At 45.9% G+C, this 18,459-nt stretch overlaps 2 protein-coding genes across 6 annotated transcripts in view; both read right to left on the bottom strand.

The window, feature by feature from the left end:
• The window catches only part of SPTAN1 (spectrin alpha, non-erythrocytic 1), a 46,171-nt gene extending 38,801 nt beyond the window's left edge, over positions 1–7,370 (bottom strand). For 2 of the 5 annotated variants that reach the window (XM_090121548.1, XM_090121552.1), the window contains exons 1-3: positions 7,215–7,319; positions 5,639–5,736; positions 4,566–4,616 (exon numbers count right to left, since the gene is read on the bottom strand). In XM_090121548.1, coding sequence (XP_089977674.1) covers positions 4,566–4,598 — 33 coding nt within the window. In that variant the 5' untranslated portion in view covers positions 4,599–4,616; positions 5,639–5,736; positions 7,215–7,319. Of the gene's footprint in view, positions 1–4,565; positions 4,617–5,638; positions 5,737–7,214 lie in introns of all 5 variants that reach the window. The other 3 variants (XM_090121551.1, XM_090121549.1, XM_090121550.1) reach the window with 3 other exon arrangements.
• A 1,571-nt stretch (positions 7,371–8,941) lies between these two features.
• Positions 8,942–18,232, bottom strand: GLE1 (GLE1 RNA export mediator). The gene is made up of 16 exons (XM_031601652.2): positions 18,050–18,232; positions 17,694–17,897; positions 16,882–17,007; positions 16,573–16,721; positions 16,359–16,419; positions 15,428–15,682; positions 15,022–15,250; positions 14,767–14,879; positions 14,473–14,542; positions 13,993–14,135; positions 13,701–13,891; positions 13,076–13,205; positions 12,655–12,759; positions 11,510–11,592; positions 11,293–11,356; positions 8,942–10,655 (listed from the first exon to the last, which is right to left on the bottom strand). Exons 1-16 carry the CDS (start codon positions 18,224–18,226, stop codon positions 10,587–10,589), a joined length of 2,169 nt encoding a protein of 722 aa, XP_031457512.2. The 5' UTR covers positions 18,227–18,232; the 3' UTR covers positions 8,942–10,586.
• Between the last annotated feature and the right edge of the window lie 227 nt (positions 18,233–18,459).

Below are 18,459 nucleotides of genomic sequence, written 5' to 3'. Positions count from 1 at the left end.
TCACAGCTAACAAGCCCACATAAGTACATCTATATGCATACAGACACACACATACATGGACTGTACGTGCATATGTTGATACACACACATGTGTGACACAGCCACTCTCTGCTCTCAGACAATCAAGCAGCCATAAACCCACCCTGTCACACCCCCCACACATCTGCAAAAGCCAACCCAGAGGCTCAGGCTCTGTTTCACAGATCTGATGTCGTAAACAGAGAAGGAATTTAAGGAGTATTTTGTATAACCAACAATCTCTCTTCAACTGGAGATCCTTATGTATCACTTCATGCACTGAAAGCTGTTACTGTTACTGCAGACCCAAAAAAACTGATCATTGTTTTATCTAATTTCTATTAACGCTGGGATCATCTTTACTTTTCAGATCCTAAACTTTCAGAAAGCACCTTGATTTTCTGTAAGGAACCTGTGCATTACAACAGAAGTGTGACACAGATTAAGAAGCACCATTACTGTCAAAGAGTTTGGGTACTTACGTGCTCTTTTGACAACTTGCTATGCATATCAAGCAGCTGTTGCAACAAATAATCAGTGCTTGAGCAATTATGCAATTAATGTCTGGATGTATAAGTGCTTACATGTACAGCTTGGTTAATGCTTTTATTATAAATGCTGTAAGCATCAAACTAAACGTACCTCCCATCAATCCTACAAAATAGAAAGTGGAAGAGAAAGTGTAAAACTGCATGGAAAGACACAGGCGATCTCTAAAATACACTGTTAAATACAAAATTAAATTACTTAGGCACTAGCTAGCTGCATGCTTTAACTAGATGCATATCTCGCATAATGATATGAAAAACTGGCCAGGTTGGAACACTATTTGCTGTTTTTGCTATGTGGTTTCCAAGCACTCGCAGTGGGACAGAGCCCCCTGCCCAGCACTGCTGTGCCACAGCAGCTGTTACCTGGTGAACTCTGAGCTCAGCTGCACTGCAGTGGTTCAAGGAAGGAAGGAAGGAAGGAAAGCACAGCTCCGCTCTCTCTTCCAGGCCTGGCTGTTCTGCTGCCAAGAGGGTTGTGGAACAAAGGGGCTGTGTGGGCTGAATGGCAGGAATGAAGCCCAGGGAGACCAAAAGCTCCACTGGATTGGTGTATTCGAGCTTTAAAAGATCAAACCCCAAATATAGCTGGAGGCCAGCTATGGGTCATCTCCTGCAGAAGACAGCTGTGTGAAGGGCTGCTTCAGATTGTCTTTCTCCTCCAGGGAGCAAACCAGAAAAATCAGAGGAAGTTTTTAGCAATAATTTCCTTCCCCGTGCCGCTACATTGTGAAGTAACTCCAACAACTCTCTTTTTTCTACTTTTTTCCTTTTTTTAAGCTGAATTCTGCTCAGCAATGACAAAGGGGCAGTCAGCCTAACCCTAATGGACTGCTCCTTGTTCTGGATTTGGGCATCACCAGGAAAAAAAAAGAACCCTCATTATGTTTCAGAACACCACACAGTCACCAGATCAACTGTCAGCTTATATAGCAGTATGAGAAGTAACCTCCGCAGCACAAATGATCTCAAATTACTTTAAATCGTTATTTTATTAAATAATTATTAAAATATTAAATTGTTAAAGTTAGTTAGATCACTAAATAAATGAAGCCCCCCTGTGATTTAGGCCAGTCGCTGGTTTGCCTCTCAGCACACCAGCTACGCAATCTGGCTCCTCTTTTTGCTGGAATCCATTAAAAGAAAGGCTCCCTTTATAACACAGCAAGTCGAGCCAGTCCATTGTAAAAGAAGTGCTTTGCTCTAGCAATAATAGACTGTTCTTTCCTGCAGCAGATAGCTGACGTCAGCAAGGCGAGATGGTGCCAGAACACAATCAGCAGTCGCTGGGGAACTCTGTGCTCTGAAGTCATGGATGCTGCAGAACATCACCCCTCAGTGCCAAGGGACTCTGTGAGGTGGTTCCAAGGCTTTCTGGTTCAGTGCACCATCTGCATTTCAGCCCAGACAAGGCTCCAAGGAGACCTTACAGTGCCTAACAGGGGCCTGCAGAGAATGTGGGGGGGTGTAGTGATAGGTCAAGCAGTAATGACTTTAAACTAAAGAAGGGTAGGGTTAGATGTTTGGACGAAATTCTTCACTCTGAGGGCAGTGAAGCCCTGGCAATGCTGCCCAGAGGTGTGGGTACCCCATCCCTGGAGGTACCCAAGGCCATGGATGGGGCAGTGGGGGGCTGTGCCCACAGCAGGAGCCAGAACAAGATGATCCTTAAGGTTTTTCCAAACCATGCTGGGGTTTTATGGAGGCTCCACCTTCCCCCACGAGCACACCTCCACAAGCCCAGCAGCAGATGGGCTGAACAGAAGCTCTGTGAGAAGCACAGCTCACCCCACAGTGACCTGACCCCCCCTCCAGCCTCCTGGGGGACAGCAGCCCCACCCTGCACTGCCTGAACAGGCTGATAAGCTGCATGGGGCCAGGTTAGGGGTGCAGTGTGCTCTTCATGCTGCACTAAATGGCTGCAGGAGGCGGCTCTGAACCAGGCCCTGCTCCTCTAAGAATGTCTGCTGTTCTGAATTTGTCCTGTGAGACTGCACTTGGAAAGTCATTAATTGGCTCACAGCTAGCTAAAGGGCAACCCAAAATGCTCCGTCACGCCGCACTGCTGCAGTGGTGCTCAAAAAAATAAAAAAAGCACAAGCAGGTTTAAGACCAGAAAAACAACCAAACAAGAAAAAAAACAACTGAAGTTATCACTCTCCTCCTACAGGTCAAAATAGCCAGCCTGCCCCTTTATGCACACTGATTGCTGACACACCAACAGGACACACACACCAACCACAGACAGCTTTGGCCACTGCAGTGCACAGTGATGATGTCAGCAATAGTGCTGGGGTGTGGGAGGCAGCGAGGTGGGCTCAGCGGGAATGACAGCGATGCTGGCAGGGCAGGCATGTCAGAGGTCAGCATTTTCCTGACCTAAATGTGGTTTCAGGGATTTAAAAACTCCAATGCAAACTACGCTGAGTGCTGCACGGTAGATTTTGGCAGCTTTTTTTCAAACAATTACACAAAGCTGAAAGAAGTAAACCACTCTACCTGCAAAGCAATCAGATATCACTATATAAAGATCATTATCTTGAAATTAGTAAAATAACGACTGCTGTCATGACAAGCCCTGATGTGCTGCATGCACTCAGCACCGCTGACCCCAGCAGCAGCACCACACAGTTCTGTGCTCAGTGTCACACTCGGGCAATGCGGCCCTGAGCCATGGGGACATCATCACTGCCTCCCATGGGATCCAATCACCCATGGCTTTCTCAAAGCAAAGGAACCACCCTGGCTGCTGCTGCCAGGGGAATGGTGCAGCGTGCGTGCCTCAGAAGTAACCAAGGGTATCCATCATACACACCATGCTGCAGATTTTAAATGCTAACGAGGGATAATTAATGCACAGTCATTTAGCTTGCTATTAATTTAAATCCAGAAAATAGGGAAGTGCCAAGGGAAGAACGCAACAGAACCCTGCATCCCAGTGCTCCTGGTTACCATCACGGGTCAGACAAGGACTGCAGAGCCAAGCCTCAGTAAGGCAGGTGCTGCAGCACAAAAGCCCAATATGCTGGAGCTGCAGTGTAGTGCTGTAGGATCACACAGACCAAATGCAGCACAGGTAACGTCCCAACGTGCACCCAGAGTTAAGTTGGCATTGCAGGGACACAAAAAAAGGTCGCATTTGTGTTTGAACTAAAGCAGGCTGCAAACGCAGGGCTGATGAGGGCTTGTGCATAGCCACCCATGTTTCAAAACCTGCACAGCAATTAAACACCTGCTCATTTTTAGGCACATTAACATTTTCATTCTGCAGCCAAACTGGTGAAGCTGCATAACAGGGTCTGAGTTTGGTGCCTTGATGCATAACTGGGTCGCTCTGCTTTTTGGTGTCAGTGCAGCTCTGCTCCAACACAGCACCCCCACCGCACTGCAGAACCGCAGGGCTACAGGTAATGGGATGTTACATAACTCACCCAGCATGCTCCGTTCCTGTCATCTTTTCATTATAATGCTAATTCCAGCACAGACATTCACCTGACTCATTTCCAAATAGAACCTAGTTGCTGTGTCACCCAGGAGAAGTTTGGCCCGTTTGTTTTACCATCTCCAAACTGAAAATGGCACAGACGAACAGTGAGAGCACAGTGTGTGGGTTATATGCTTGTGTGAGTGGATGTAACAGGAACCAAAGCTGACTTCAAATGTATGATGTGCTATGATGTAAATCTTATCATCATTGATTTTTAAGTAGCTAAAAAGACATTGCACAAGAATTCTCTAAAACAAGCAGCTCTTAGAAAATTAATCCACACCAACAGCTGATTATACTGAACTACAAAGTGTTCACACATCATGCATCGCAGAAATTAGGAAACTCAAAGTATTAGGGGAAAGCCAGACCAGAAATGAACAGTGAAGTACAAATAAAGCATTTGCTATGTCATACAAACTCTCAAATCAAGGGGTTTTTGTTACAAATAGGTCACTGCAATAAAGGCAGGCAAGTATGGCGACAGCACCACATGCATTACGTAGCAATACCTGGACTTTGACTTTACGAAACGATGACAACATGATGGAAGAATGCAGAGTCTAAAAGGGAGGGGGAGATCGAGATAACATTCAGCTCACTATGAGTGCAAGGACATGGCTTCGTTCTCTTGTTTCTTTTTCTAACACGCAAACTCCATCACAGCACACACCCCACACTGCCCCTTTGGTTCTTTGCCACACACAGCAGTCCGGTGTTATTGTTCTACAAGTGACTGCAGGCAACAGAACCCCCCATGCAAACAGGTTACGATCACCAGCAGGAAGAGTTAATGTGGTCAGTGCTAACCTCCCCAGTTAACTGAAACAAACCAAGCCCTACCATAATCTGAAGGTCAAAACAGACACTAAAGGAAGTTATCTGGACTTGGCAAATGACGCCTCTCGCGACACAGCGATCAAATGGGGTGGCTTAATTTCAAGGCACAACTGCAATGAGGAGGTTTCAAATATCTCCAAAGATGTTTACTTCCAATTGCCATAGTTAAAAAATACAAAACAACAGTTGCAGCAGGAGATATTTTTTGAGATGGCTCATTATATAGCTGTTAAGTATATCTAATCCAATAAATTTCCAGCTGAAAGCTGCCCTGCTGCCCCTACCTCTACATTTTCCCCATGAATACACTGCAGTCCCTGAAGCAGCTCACAGACAAGCGCAGTTTGCTGTCTTTGTGCTTGCTGAAGCCACTGCATATCTCCCGTGGCATCTGCATAGCTGACCGCGGATCGGTTGCAGCAGGGAAGGCAGGGTGCCACCCGTTTGATCAGCAATATCGCCGGGCTATGCTTGGCAATCCCCACCAACAGCATCTGCAGTCTGCTCCACCCCATTTTTCTGCTGCCTACACTCCAGGGACAAATGGAAAAAACAGACTCCCACACTACATTAACATGCAGTAGAGAAAAGGGAGGAATTCGTATCATTTCTTCCAACACAAGGGGAGCGATCTGTTTCCCCCAAAAAAGCAATGTATTTATGAAGAACACAACTGCGTGCCATAAATACATGATGTGGATAAAAACAAGTCAACAGTGACACTGAGCTATTTGCATTAAGTTACCGGGCTGAGCTATATGTGTAATGGTTGAGAAACAGGGATTTCACACCGAGGTACCACCCTGCTGTAGGAGATGCAAGGCTCCTCCTGCCTTCCTCCTCCTGTGCAGGAGAAAAACATGCAAAGAGGGCTTAAAAAAGACAGCCTTTACCTTCTGATATTCTTGTTATTATTATTACTTTAATTAAAAATACTACAGATACATTTGTCCAAGTTCATCCACCGTCGACATCAAGAAAGCATCACTCCTAGATCTGATTTTAAAAATTCTATTTCAACCTAAAGCATTCAGATGTAGTTTCTCCTGCCCCCCAGCAGTGACAGAAATAAAGGACTTGATGCAAACAAGGTAACCTGCTCGCTTGGTGCCAGCAATTCCACTGCTGCACTTACAGACCCTGCACGCAATGCAGCAGAGCGCGCCCTATTTCCAACCTTTTGTTCATTATTTATAACTTGTTTGGCACAAACAACCACAAACCATTGTTAGGTGTGTTTAAAGGCAAGAAAAAAAAGAGTCGCATGTGGCAATTTAATCATCGTTTTGGAAAAATAAAAATAAAAAATGGAGCCTGTGAGCAAGGCCATTCAGAGAACACAGCCTTTGGAATCTTCTGGCACTTCACTCCTAACACAATGCCAGAAGAAAACAGATTATTTTTTTTCCTTTTCCAGAAAGACACAGAAGCATTTCAGGCAGGTTGGGTTCCTTTTTTGTTGTTGTTGTTTTTTCCTTTTTCCTTCCCTGATGTGTTCATTTGCCATCTCCGGACAACTGCTGCTCAGAACACACGTACACAACGCAATGGCAGGGCAGACACACTGCTATCCATCCATCCCTGCCATCCATCCATCCCTGCCATCCATCCATCCATCCCCGCCATCCATCCATCCATCCATCCCTGCCATCCATCCATCCCTGCCATCCATCCATCCCCGCCATCCACCCCCACACCCAGCAGGGAGCTGCACAGGAACGCACAGTTCTACCCCCAGCTTTCCGTGTACAGCTCTCATCTACCGAAGCACTAACCACAGAAAGGCTAGAATTCGTTCTTCCCTAATAGAGGGGAAAAAAAAAAAAAAAAAAAACCCTAAATCTCTTTTTTTTTTTTCCTTTTTTAACACAAAGACGCAGCACAGGGCAACCAGGGACGATCGCGGCCCTCCGCTGACTGAAGCCGCAGCGCCCGCGCGTTACTGACGGCCCCGCGCTCCCCTCAGCCGCTGACCTTGGCGGGCGCTGCGGAAGCCATTGCTGCTCGCGGGGCCGCCTGTCACCGCCGCCCGTCCCCTCCCCTCCCCGGGGCGCTGAATGGAATTCCTGCCGCCGGCCGAGGCCTCCCGGGGCGGATCCCGCCGCTCAGCCCGCCGCTCCCTGCCCGCCCGCCCTTTATCCTTTATCCCCCCCTCCCCCCTCCGGGCACGGCACGCGCTGAAAGCCCCTCAGGGACGGCGCTCAGAGGCCCCCCCCGCGGCCGAGGGGAGCGTACACCTGTCCCCGCAGCGGCGGAGCGGGCTCTGTGCGCCCGGAGCGGGGCGGAGGAAGACGCCCGCCCGCCTCAGCCCGCCGCCTCACCGGCTCTGCGCGCAGTCCGACGGCTCCGCGCCCGCCGCCCCTCCGCTACGGACACCGCGCGCCGCCGGCGCTGCCTTTTATACAGCGGCAGGCGATGACGTCAGCGCCGCAGAACGGGCTCCCGACTGGCGGAAAGTGCCGAAGGGATTCGGAAAAAACCGGCGGGGGAAGGGAGGGCCCCACCCATCCGAGAGCAGCAGAGCGGAGAGAGAGCGCATGCGGAGAGAGCCGAAGTGTTCCGGAAAGTGCCGAGTGGCTCCGGAAAGAGCCGAGGGGCGTGGCGGGATGCCTGAGAGAAAGGGCGGGGTGGGGGCGGGAGGCGGTGGTTTGTTCTCTGACTCTTCTGTGAGCCTTAAAATATTAAAAAAAAAAACAAAACGGGGCAGCATCGAAAATTATTTAAAATACCAATGCAGCACGGCGGCGGTGGGGCTCTCTGCCGCCTTTTCAGCCCCCGCTTTGGCCATCTTCTGCTCCTGAGGCGCAGAGCTGCTGCAGAGGCAGAAGATCCGTTGCAGATTTCAGTTAAAATCGATAAAGTCAAAGCAGCCTCAGCAGTGCTGCGTTATTAAAGATCCGAACGATGGAGGAGGTTGGCGTTCTGATATCAAAAGCTGACAAGGGCAGCACAGCCCAGGCTCCCCGCCTGGCACAAGCCATCTATTTTTAAAAGCATAAATCCAAAGGAAAATGAGCCTTCAGTACGAGTGTTTGAAATAGACACGTGAGAAAGGTTTAGCCGAATCTCTCAGGTTCTTACAGGCAGTATGCCATCAGATCGAAGTACTGAGGGGGTCTTGGTGATGTTTGAGTTAATGACACTTCTATTTAAGTGTTTAAATGGAAAAAAAAAACACTGACACTGACGTTGCATCAGAAGCCGTAGGACTGCATGGAACCATTGTCTCTAAGGAAGAGTGACTCACAGCAATCTTAGTGCATCTGGTCCCGAACACACAGCGCCTGCACACGGGAGATGCTGGCATTTGGGACTCAAATGTGCGTATGAAAATACGATTTTAGTGTGAACAGAAAACCTTATGTGCACTGGGACTTCATAACACCAAATGGGCCACGTTCAAAGCCGCTAAAATAAGCAGAACGGCGTCACACACGTCAGCCATCAGCTCGAACAGCAGACACAACCTTAAGATACATCTAAAAATAAATATTGGTTTATTACCAATAACACAGAATCATAGAATGGACTAGGTTGATAAAATACCACAATGCTCATCCGGTTCCAACCCCCTGCTATGTGCAGGTCACCAACCAGCAGCCCAGGCTGCCCAGAGCCACATCCAGCCTGGCCTTGAATGCCTCCAGGGATGGGGCATCCACAACCTCCTTGGGCAACCTGTTCCAGTGCCTCACCACCCTGAGTGAAAAACTTCCCCCTAAAATCTAACCTAAACCTCCCGTCTCAGTTTAAAACCATTCCCCCTTGTCCTATCACTGCCCACCCTTGTAAACAGCCGTTCCCCCTCCTGTTATTCAAAATTCTTATGAACATTTTGAAATAGCTTATTAATACGTGTATACTCTTTACTGAGGCAGAAAGAGATGCTGTATTTGTTATTCACAAAAATATAGTTACGTTCCTCCTCAAAATATGTCAGAAAACCTCAGCACTGTCAGGCAAAACGGAGACAGCTGTGTCCTGCACATCCCATCACATCAGGCAGCAGTTTCTAACACTACTGCTCCCCTGAAAAACAAAAACCAAAGACTGAGCATTTTCAAGAATACTAATTCAAGTGTAGAGTTTACATGGTATGTGGTGAAAAGAAACTGGGGGAGATTTCCAGTATAGCAGAACAGCCACCAGTAACACTCACTGAATGGATTCCAGCGTCGGTTTACAAAATACATACACCAAATACAAACATGATTTATTACCAATTTTCAAGTCAAAGTTCAGTATTTAAAAAAGGCCCGAGTACACTATAATACATATGTTACAACCCTTTCTCAGAAAATTTTAAATTTGTACATTAAAAAAAAAATAGAACATTAAATTTGTAATTAAAAAAAAAAAAACAACAAAACCATTTCACATCGATGTATGGCCCTCATCTCCACTTTTTACAGCTTTGAATTCTGAAGTCTTCACAATTATCAAAAAGCTACCTGGTAAAAATAAGTTTTAATTGGCAACTGTATTGTGCAAAAATCATGTACTGCCTTCCAGAACTCTGAAGCAAATTTTCTTATCTTGGAAACCACCAAAATAGTTCAAGAACAGCACTGTACATCAAAGACACCTCCTACCACCCTCATCTCCCACATTCAATAGGAAGGAAGCCATTGAGTTTACTGACATCTTCCTCCAACAGCTACAGAAAAGACACAAACTGCATCAGATTAGAGAGAAATAAAAAGTTAATACATTTTTAATATTAAACAGATTCTAAAAATGAACTGTTCTCAGAATAATCCACCACTGGCATAAAAGTATTACAGTACTTGATAAATAAAAATGGCATAACATTGAAAGAAATATACTGATATTAAAAGGCCCTTATAAAATATAATGCAGTGCACTGCAGGAACTCAAGTGTGCCATTTCCCCCTCAAGTGATGGCAGAACATTGGCAAAAGTGCTTTGATGAATCCTTTCACCACTTTTTTAATAAAATAGATTATTAATTTCCATTTACTCAGTTGATAACAGACATTTCTGTAATTTAAGGAACTCAGTTCTTTCCCCATCGAGTTACTATCAACACACAGCTTATAAAACAGCAAGTCTACCTCTCTTAAATGAAGAGCACTGTCTTGGAGCAAAGTTACATTCAACAGAGATGAATGTCAAGGCTGACTGGCCAAATACCTTTCACCCATCTCTCGGTAATTTCAAGATGTTGTTTGCAAGAAATAGGATGCAACTACATCACCATAGTTGAAAACAAATTATAAAAGTGAGATACAATAAATAACAAAACTTCAAGGTTTCCCCAGTGTGTTTCCAAGATTGATTGCTCTGTTAAGACTTCATAAAGCTTTGAGGTATTTTCCATGAACAGAACATGAACTTCCATGAACAGAACAGCACCAAGCGAATGTTTCAATTCTGAAATCTAGAAGTAATCAGAATGCTGTATTTAGAGCATCTTCTGCACGTCTAAACATGCAAAGTAGAAATCCTCAGTGTTCCATAATTTACTATACAAAAGCTTATAAAAACACAACGACCAGCTTCCATCATTTCCAACAAATAAAACCAGACTCTGTTCTGTCCAACATAAAATTATTATTAAACAGAAACAAATGGATGGAACATAAACTCCCTGTCCATCGACGTTCAAAATGCTCAGTCAGGAAGGAGCTCTGACAGCACTGGTATCCAGGAAGGATGAAGTATGCAGCAATTCAGGACCTCCAAAAGGAAGGCTGCAGATAGCCCTTTGGTAATGGGATGTCCTTTTTCTGTAGACTTTCCTAGTGAAGAAAAGACAACAAAACAAAGTGAGAAAAATAAGAAATAGACATCTTAGTTTGCCATCTCTTGTACTGTTAACAAAGTACAAAAATTTACAAAAATTGTTTGAAATGAAAGTGCAAAGTATGATATTAAAACATGATAGCTTCAGTTTAAGACAACATTCGCAAAACAAAATCCAGCATTTAACAGTTCTGCAGGCTTCCTCTAAAAGAGGATTCAAAACACAACGCTGCACAGATGCTACAAAGAACAGCTCCAAACATCTGCTTCTTCTTACAGCTAATCAGGGCAAGCAAAAACAAGCAATCTGCTGACAAAATTCAGCTGTTAGAAATGACTCAGCAGAACCCTCCCCAACCTGTATGCCTCCTCTCACTGCCACCAGTCTTCACTGAATATCCATTACATCAGAATACATTTTCACTGAGAAAAACACGTGTGAGGTAAGAAGGAAGCGAGATGTTTGACATCGCAACTATCATTAAGAAAATTCACTAACAGGTTACATCATAGTTACAAGGCTGGACTATCAAGCATGCTGCTTGCAGCACCAGCCTCATTATTGGAGTGATGCACATATAGAACAGAGCAAAGGAAAAAAACAAATTTGAGAACTGAAAAAAGCTGTTTTACCTCCACGAATTGCTTGAAACGTGTTAAAGAGGCCTTCTGTCCAACGTTGGTAATTGCTTCAATCCTACAGGAATAACAGCATGTCTCAAAATCTACTTAGCTGAGTTTGATTTACAAGCATATACAGAGATGAGAAAAGGTGGAAGAGTCACTTAAGAGCAAGCACTCAAAAGGTAAAGACAGGGACTATTTCCCATCCCAAACACAACCATCGTACCGTGGGATATAGTTTTCTTGCATCAGCAGCAACAGTTTCCAGAACTGACAGTGGTACTGTTTCATGAGAGCATGGCCACACACCTGCAGTACAGAAACACACAAAGATCAGATTCCAGATCTGGGCCTCAGATTAGCATGACACCTTTAATCAACTTGTTCAATATCAATCGCTTAATATTTCATCTGAACACTAAGAAAGACACCTACATCTACTGAGAAAGAAACAAAGCTTCCTGGCTGCCCCACTGCTGGAACAATCACCTGCTTCTTCCTGTTGAATGGGTGGCCATCACTTAACACCAGCTTGGTGTTATCCTTCCTCTCATGCCAGTCTCTACCCCCCACCCACCAAAATACAACACCTCTCCCTAAAACACCATTTCTTAAGGCACACTGCGGCCATTTCCCAATCTTGAATACTGCAGTATGTACCCATCAGCTTTCTTCATGTGGATAGCCTACAGAATACTTCTGGTGTGTTTTGTTTTGTACTTTACTTTTGCATTTTGTACATTTTTAGAAGGCACTGGAGAAGCACAAGAGCTGCATACAAACGCATTGTGTTTGACAACACACCTCTCCTACCTCCAACCTTCAGATTTGGCTCTTATTTAGGACATCCCTGCATCCTAGGCTACAGGATCAATACAGATTAGGCTCCATCCCTTTCAATGAGAAAAAATCCATCCTGTCTTATGAAGTAGCAACAGAAGCTGAAAAGGCCACAGGACCTCACTCTCTGCACTGCACTGTACAAACCAGCACCAAATGATAAGCAGATGTTATTCTTACAGGAGCATGCAACTACTTTTAAAATATTAGCAATCTTGAACTAGATTCAGCCTCAAAGCCGACAGGATTCTGGAAATATTCACATTCCTTTCTGAGAAAAACACGGACAGGTTAAAAAAACCTTGCTGTTAAAATCCACTCCAAAGCCCACCTCAGTCAGCAATCTCTTCTTTCTCATACTAAAATGTCACCAATCGGGATCCCTTTAACCACCAGTAATCCCTGTTACTGTCTCATCTCAGAAAACCAGCATGACTTTATTTTTTCTTAATTAAAGAGACAAAAATCCCATTTGCTTATGTTCTTTTTCAGTGCTCTGTTGCTAAATGGGCTCACACTGACATCACTGACCTCCAGAAAATCATACAGAAGTGTGGCTGTCACAACCACCAGAGGTTCCATGTTCAGCATCTGAGCAAGCCAGCACCACCCATAGCTCAGCCCATGAGGATGTGCCTAGAAAGCAGTAAAACAGTTTAATGTTACAGAACATGCAAAATGCTATTAGAAAAAGACATATCTTTTAACATCCATTCTCTTTTATAGTTATTCTACAACAGACTTACATACAACTTGATTGTGATGACAGTGCTACAAAAGTAAAGGTCTACACTGTAATTACTTTGGACTGCTTTGTTTGTTCCAGTTGTGACCACCTCCCTCCAAATACATCACAAGTTGGTTTAGGTTCAGCATATTTCAGCTGCAAGCTGAGTTTTCAATACATTTGGGATTGCAGCAAAGTTCTGACTGTGCTGTTACACATCCATACCCCTTGTTTGTTCCCGTAAGGCCAGCGGAGCTGAATGAGAGCAGCATACAGACGAATCAGTCCTGACATTCGTTTAAGAAAATGATCTTCCTCTTCCATCTTAGAATCCTGAACTAGATACCCAAGCATCCTAAACAGGAGAAGATGTTACAATATTAGTACAACTAAACACATTCACATCAATTTTTGCAGCTCTCAGCTTTAAGTCAACTGTGCTGAGACAAAGGATACTCTAAAACTGTAAGAATTACTGCAAAGGCTGATTGTTACATTGTGGATCATATATTCCACTGATTTATATCATTCTACTGATTTATATCTGTATTTATATACAGATGTGTATTGGATATTTCACTGAAACCAAGCCATGGCTATTATTGGCTCTTTGGGAAGATGAAGAGAAGGAGCATCCATTACTCCTAAAAATATTTCCAACGCTGAAGGACACAGCATCCTCCAGGCGTACAGCTTCAGGAGCTGCACACTTCAGAATAAACCTTCAGAGTCTGTGCCAACAGGACTCCCACCTTTGTAATTAAAGGTGGGAAAAAGTGGAGTTCACTCAGGAGAATGCATTCTTTGTCCTTTTAGAGTGCACGCTGAAGAACTTCAGTAATTAATTTACCTCTGATATTCTTCCATAGAAGCCCCCTCTTTGTATGCAGGGTAGAATGGCACAGAATAGGGGCACTTCTTGTGCAGATGAGCTAAAAAGAGTTCTCCGACTCGAGGGTGCACTTCCCAGATTCCTGAGATCACCAGTGCAATTGGGAAAGCTGACTCACGGTGAGAAGCTACTTCTTCTTCTCCCTGTTTCTGGAGGGGGAAAAAAAAAGTTGAAGAAGGATAAGCGTCCAAAAGAACTTCCTAAAGCAGTAGCTACCTTTATCTGTTCGATAAAGAGAACAGTTCCTCACCACAAATTTCTCTGCAAGCTTGTAATGAACAAAATCCAGGCCTTGTGGATGCTGAGTCACCAATACAGTTTCCCCTACGCTCTGAACAGGCTTTCCAGAGAGCAAGTTATTGAGCTTGTCAAATATTTGTCTTAGCTGAGAGCCTGTAAATAGAGCAGAAATGTAGAGACAGAAGGTCAGGAAAAAGCAGACAAATCTTAATCAGATCCCATCAACAAACCATAGATCTACACCCTGAGGAGCGAGGCTCCTCCAACTGCTTCAATTAAAGAAATTGGATGATGATGAAGCAAGGTGCCTCTGAGGGAAGTGAGACACTTGAAAACCATAAGCAATGCTGTGCTCTAAAGAATCGGGTGCTTCCTATAGCAGCTCTCTCTTGTAGGGGTAATTATAGAAGTTTTGGGTACTTCGTGTCCTACCAAAATCATCACAGCTAAAGGCATTATAGTTGGATTGGGTTCTTAGCATTTTCCTGACCTGCAATGGTAGAGATCTGGCTCACAGGGATGGTAACTGCTTTCTGCAATTCCATTCTTATCTTCTTAACCTGCAGAAGAACAACAACAATTAAAAAAACCCACCACCACTCTAAAAACCTTCACAGAACAAGAGGTCTGACCAAGGCTGGAAGGCAGAGCTGCAGCGATACGACAGCATGAATGAGCAGACTGAACAGAGGCTGCTGTTAGAAACTGTTCTAAGGAAAGCTCCCTCACATCCACTAAAGAGGAAGATAATCACTCTTCAGTAGTGTTAATCACTTGTTCATACCTCGCTGTCTTTGGAGTGGCTCATTGCACTGAAAGCAGCAGCACATTGGGCTGCAGCATCTTGAAGCTGCTGGTACCACTTCATAGTGCCTTCCCCTGCCTTAACTGAAAGTGCTGCATGAAAAAACAACAATTTAAAAAGTTAGAGAAGTTGTGCTGTCACAAGAATAAGATGCTAAAGTAGCATCTGGCAAGAGACTAAAATAGAGCATAAAGAGAAAAGGAGAATGAGGAGAGAAAAGAAAGCCCAACCAACCTTTCTTCTGCTGCTTTCCTCCCGATGGCTGTGCAGGGGCAGGAGTTTGAGCTTCTGCCTGTTGCTTCTTCAGTAACTCCTCCTGCTTCTGTTTCTTTTCCTGCTCATCTTTCCTCTTCTTTTCTTCCACAGCTGCAGCGATTTCTTGCTGCATGCTGGAGATAAGCCCTCGCATTTCCTTCAGGGCTTGTTCAGTATTGGCCACATCCATTTGAGAAGGGAAACCTCTCTATCAAGAGACAGAGAAGGCAATACAGCACCAGTTTTTGGCTTTGCTATATGCAGACAACCATATCAAAGAGCCCAAAGCCTTGGAAGCACTAGGCTGTATTAGAACAAGCTGCCTTGGAAGAGAACCATGGGAAGCTTTAAGAAGGGACAAGCAAAGGGAAGAACAACCCTCTACCTCACTACTGGTGCGGATGAGTCCTGACACCAGCCCACAGATCTGGTTGCCTCGATTACTGTATGTAGAAAGGTCAATTTTTGGCAAGTCCTTGTGCTTGTAATTGGGATCAATCTGCTGGTTCAGCTGCAGCAGTTCCTCCTGAATTGAATAGAGGCGACGTAATCTTTCCTGCCCTTCTTCCCTACGCAATCGCTCCTGCTCTTCCTGGCGCTGCCTCTGCTGCTCTGCCTCACGCAGCTTTAGGTTCAGTATCTGGAGAGAGGATGAGACAAAGTCCAGTAACAGCAGCTTTAGAGGTCCTTTCAGAGGAAAGGAAGATGCATATGGAAAAAAACAACAACACAAAAATCCCACAATTTTTCACCAGTTATGGTCTGAATTCCTCCCAAAGAAGTACTACAGAGCCTGGAATAGCATGACTGACAAATTTTGCTGCCTGCAGCCCCTTGGAACCACAGCCTGGAGGTTCAAAGGGAATCTTAGGACTGTTTGGTAGAAGCTAAAGACAGAAAGCATATTCCACATTCCTCGAGTAAGTTAGCAAAGTTATAAGGATCTGCCTAAGAACATCCCAATGTGCCACTTTTATATATGAGATAAAATACTCTGACTCTACAAAAGGCAAACCAGCCCCTAAAGAATAGTGCCTCCTGTATTAAAGACAATGCCTTGACCAGTTCCATAGAGCAGAACAAAAGCCCTCAGCAATCTCTGAACAGAAGTTAATTCAGTTCAGTTCAGTTCACTGCTCTGCCCCTACAACGCTGTGCCTTTACCACATTTCTACCACAATGCAGCAGGGCCAAGGACAGCACCACAAAATATCTTCTCACAGCACAGCTGCCACGTACTGGCAAATACATGAGTTGGCTCTTCTCACTTCCCACTGCACAGCCATGCTCTTTGATAACACAGAACTGTCACACACCTTTGCTCTGTGTCGGTGTTCTTCTTTCAGCTTCTCTTGCTGTCCCTGAGTTTCCTTTAAACTAAAACAGACACAGAAAAAGCATTCTGTTAAAGACATGAACAAGAAAACACAAACACACACACGCAGTGAATTACTTGTAATATTTTTCAAAAATTAATCCTTCCTCTGATTAAACGTTATAACATCTTAAGGATACCAGAGCTAATCTCACCTCTTCTCCATCACTTCTCGCAATTCTTGGATCTCCTGACGCCGCTTCAGCTCCTTCATTTCATCAAACCGTTTCAGCTGTTCTCTTGCCATGTCATATGCTGCCCTCACCATCTGCTCCTGCTGCTCCTGCCGCTGCCGGAGCCTCTCCTGCAGGATGCACAGGTGTCAGAAGCATCACAATGTAGCACCCGAATTCACCAGAAGGAAATACAAACAAAGCTGTCCAGAGACAGCAATGTGGTCCAGGTGATGCTGTCCTACACCAATGTCCCAGGCAGTGGTTTAGGATGCTTTTGTTTTTACTTACCCTTCCTTTCATCCTGTATATCTCTTCGTACATCTGAATGCAGCCTTCGACTTTTGCCATTTTAGATACAGGAGGGATTGGAAGGACTTCTTGATTCACTTCCAGCACACCAGGATCACTGCTTCCCTGCAAGGCCAGCATACAAGTAGAATCAGTGACTGAATACACTATCAGAAACTCATGGAGGAAACCTCTTAAACTGCACATTATTCATGGAAAACAGACAGATGAGTCAACCAACGTGCAATTTGTAGAGCGGTTAAATAACCCAGCCTCACAATTCTAAGGTATCTTCCAACAGCTACATAAGGTTTGGATGATCACTTTTCCCAATCATTAAATCTGGAAGCAGAGACAGCATGAGTTCACTGACTTAGACTGGAGGGAACCCCCAGGCTTTCTGTGCATTCACAGAAGATGTTAAGCTGGAGGAAACCAGTATTCATTTATTTTTTTAAACTGTTCTTCAGGAGGAGCCCTCAACCTCCCTAAGAGCTTTTGTCAGATCCCACTGATATATTTCTCAAGTCTCCATGGGGCCAAGATGATGCAAACCTTCACCACTCAATATCACTGCTGTGCATGAAGCTCTCTAACCCAAGGGGTTCATCAACTTCACTGCTCCACAGCTCAGCCTCCCCCCTCCTGCCCCTTTAAAGGGAACGACGCCCTTCATACCCATCACATCACCCCCGTTATGCTATAAAGTGCCTCCCTCCACAAATTAACAGAGCACAACCCAAAACGCGTCAGACGTTTCGCAGCGCTCAGGAAGCTCTTTTTCTCAGAGCCGGGCTGCGGTTACTCACTACCTTGGTCTCGCTCCGTGAGGGCGATGAAGGCTCCTCGCAGGCGGGCGCTGAGCTCTCAGCGGGCGGAGCTGCGTGAGAAGCGGCTCCTCCGGGCGCACAACCGGAGCGCGCCGCCGCCTGGGCTGACGAACCGGCCATCCTATCCAGGACCCAGCCGGCATAGGAGGACAGCACCAGAGGAGAAATGCATCCTTCCAAGATATCCTGAGGAGAAACGCATTTTGGCCAGACGAAACTTGTCGCGAAGGTAACGACAGCCCGCGGCTCCGCGCAGCACCGCCCAGCCCTACGGCCGAGAGGGGCTCCCGGCGCTCCTCCGTCTGCGGTGCCCGCCGCCCCACCCTCAGGAGCCTCACCTCGTCCCCGTCCGAGTGACGGAAGTATTTCAGCCGGCCTTTGCTGGAGGCGCGCAGGGCTTCCAGCGTCTCCCAGCGCAGATCCCTCGCCTGCATGGCCGACCCCGCGCCTCCATAGGCCGCGCCGCCGCCCCAGCGGGCGCACAGCGACTTCCGCTTCCCCAGCGGCGCCGCCATCGCCCCCTGGCGGCCGGGCGGAGCTCTGAGCCTCTCTGCTCGCCCAGGAGCCGCAGCGCCGCGCCCCCCTGCACCGCCTATCGCAGAAAGCGCCGAGCGCGGGAAGAGCGGCTCCGCTGCCGTGCCGCTTTGCGCCGCTTCTCCTCTCCTCGCGCCTCCCGCGGCGCCGCTCTGTGACCCAACGGCCGTTTGTGGCGCTGCCAGGGGGCGGCACGACGTGCGCGAGTTCGCGG

Source organism: Phasianus colchicus, chromosome 19, assembly GCF_987193195.1.
Source record: "Phasianus colchicus chromosome 19, bPhaCol1.hap1.1, whole genome shotgun sequence".
Lineage (NCBI taxonomy): Eukaryota > Metazoa > Chordata > Aves > Galliformes > Phasianidae > Phasianus > Phasianus colchicus.
Note: the sequence above shows the minus strand (reverse complement) of the source record. Positions and strands in the feature narration are given on the sequence as shown.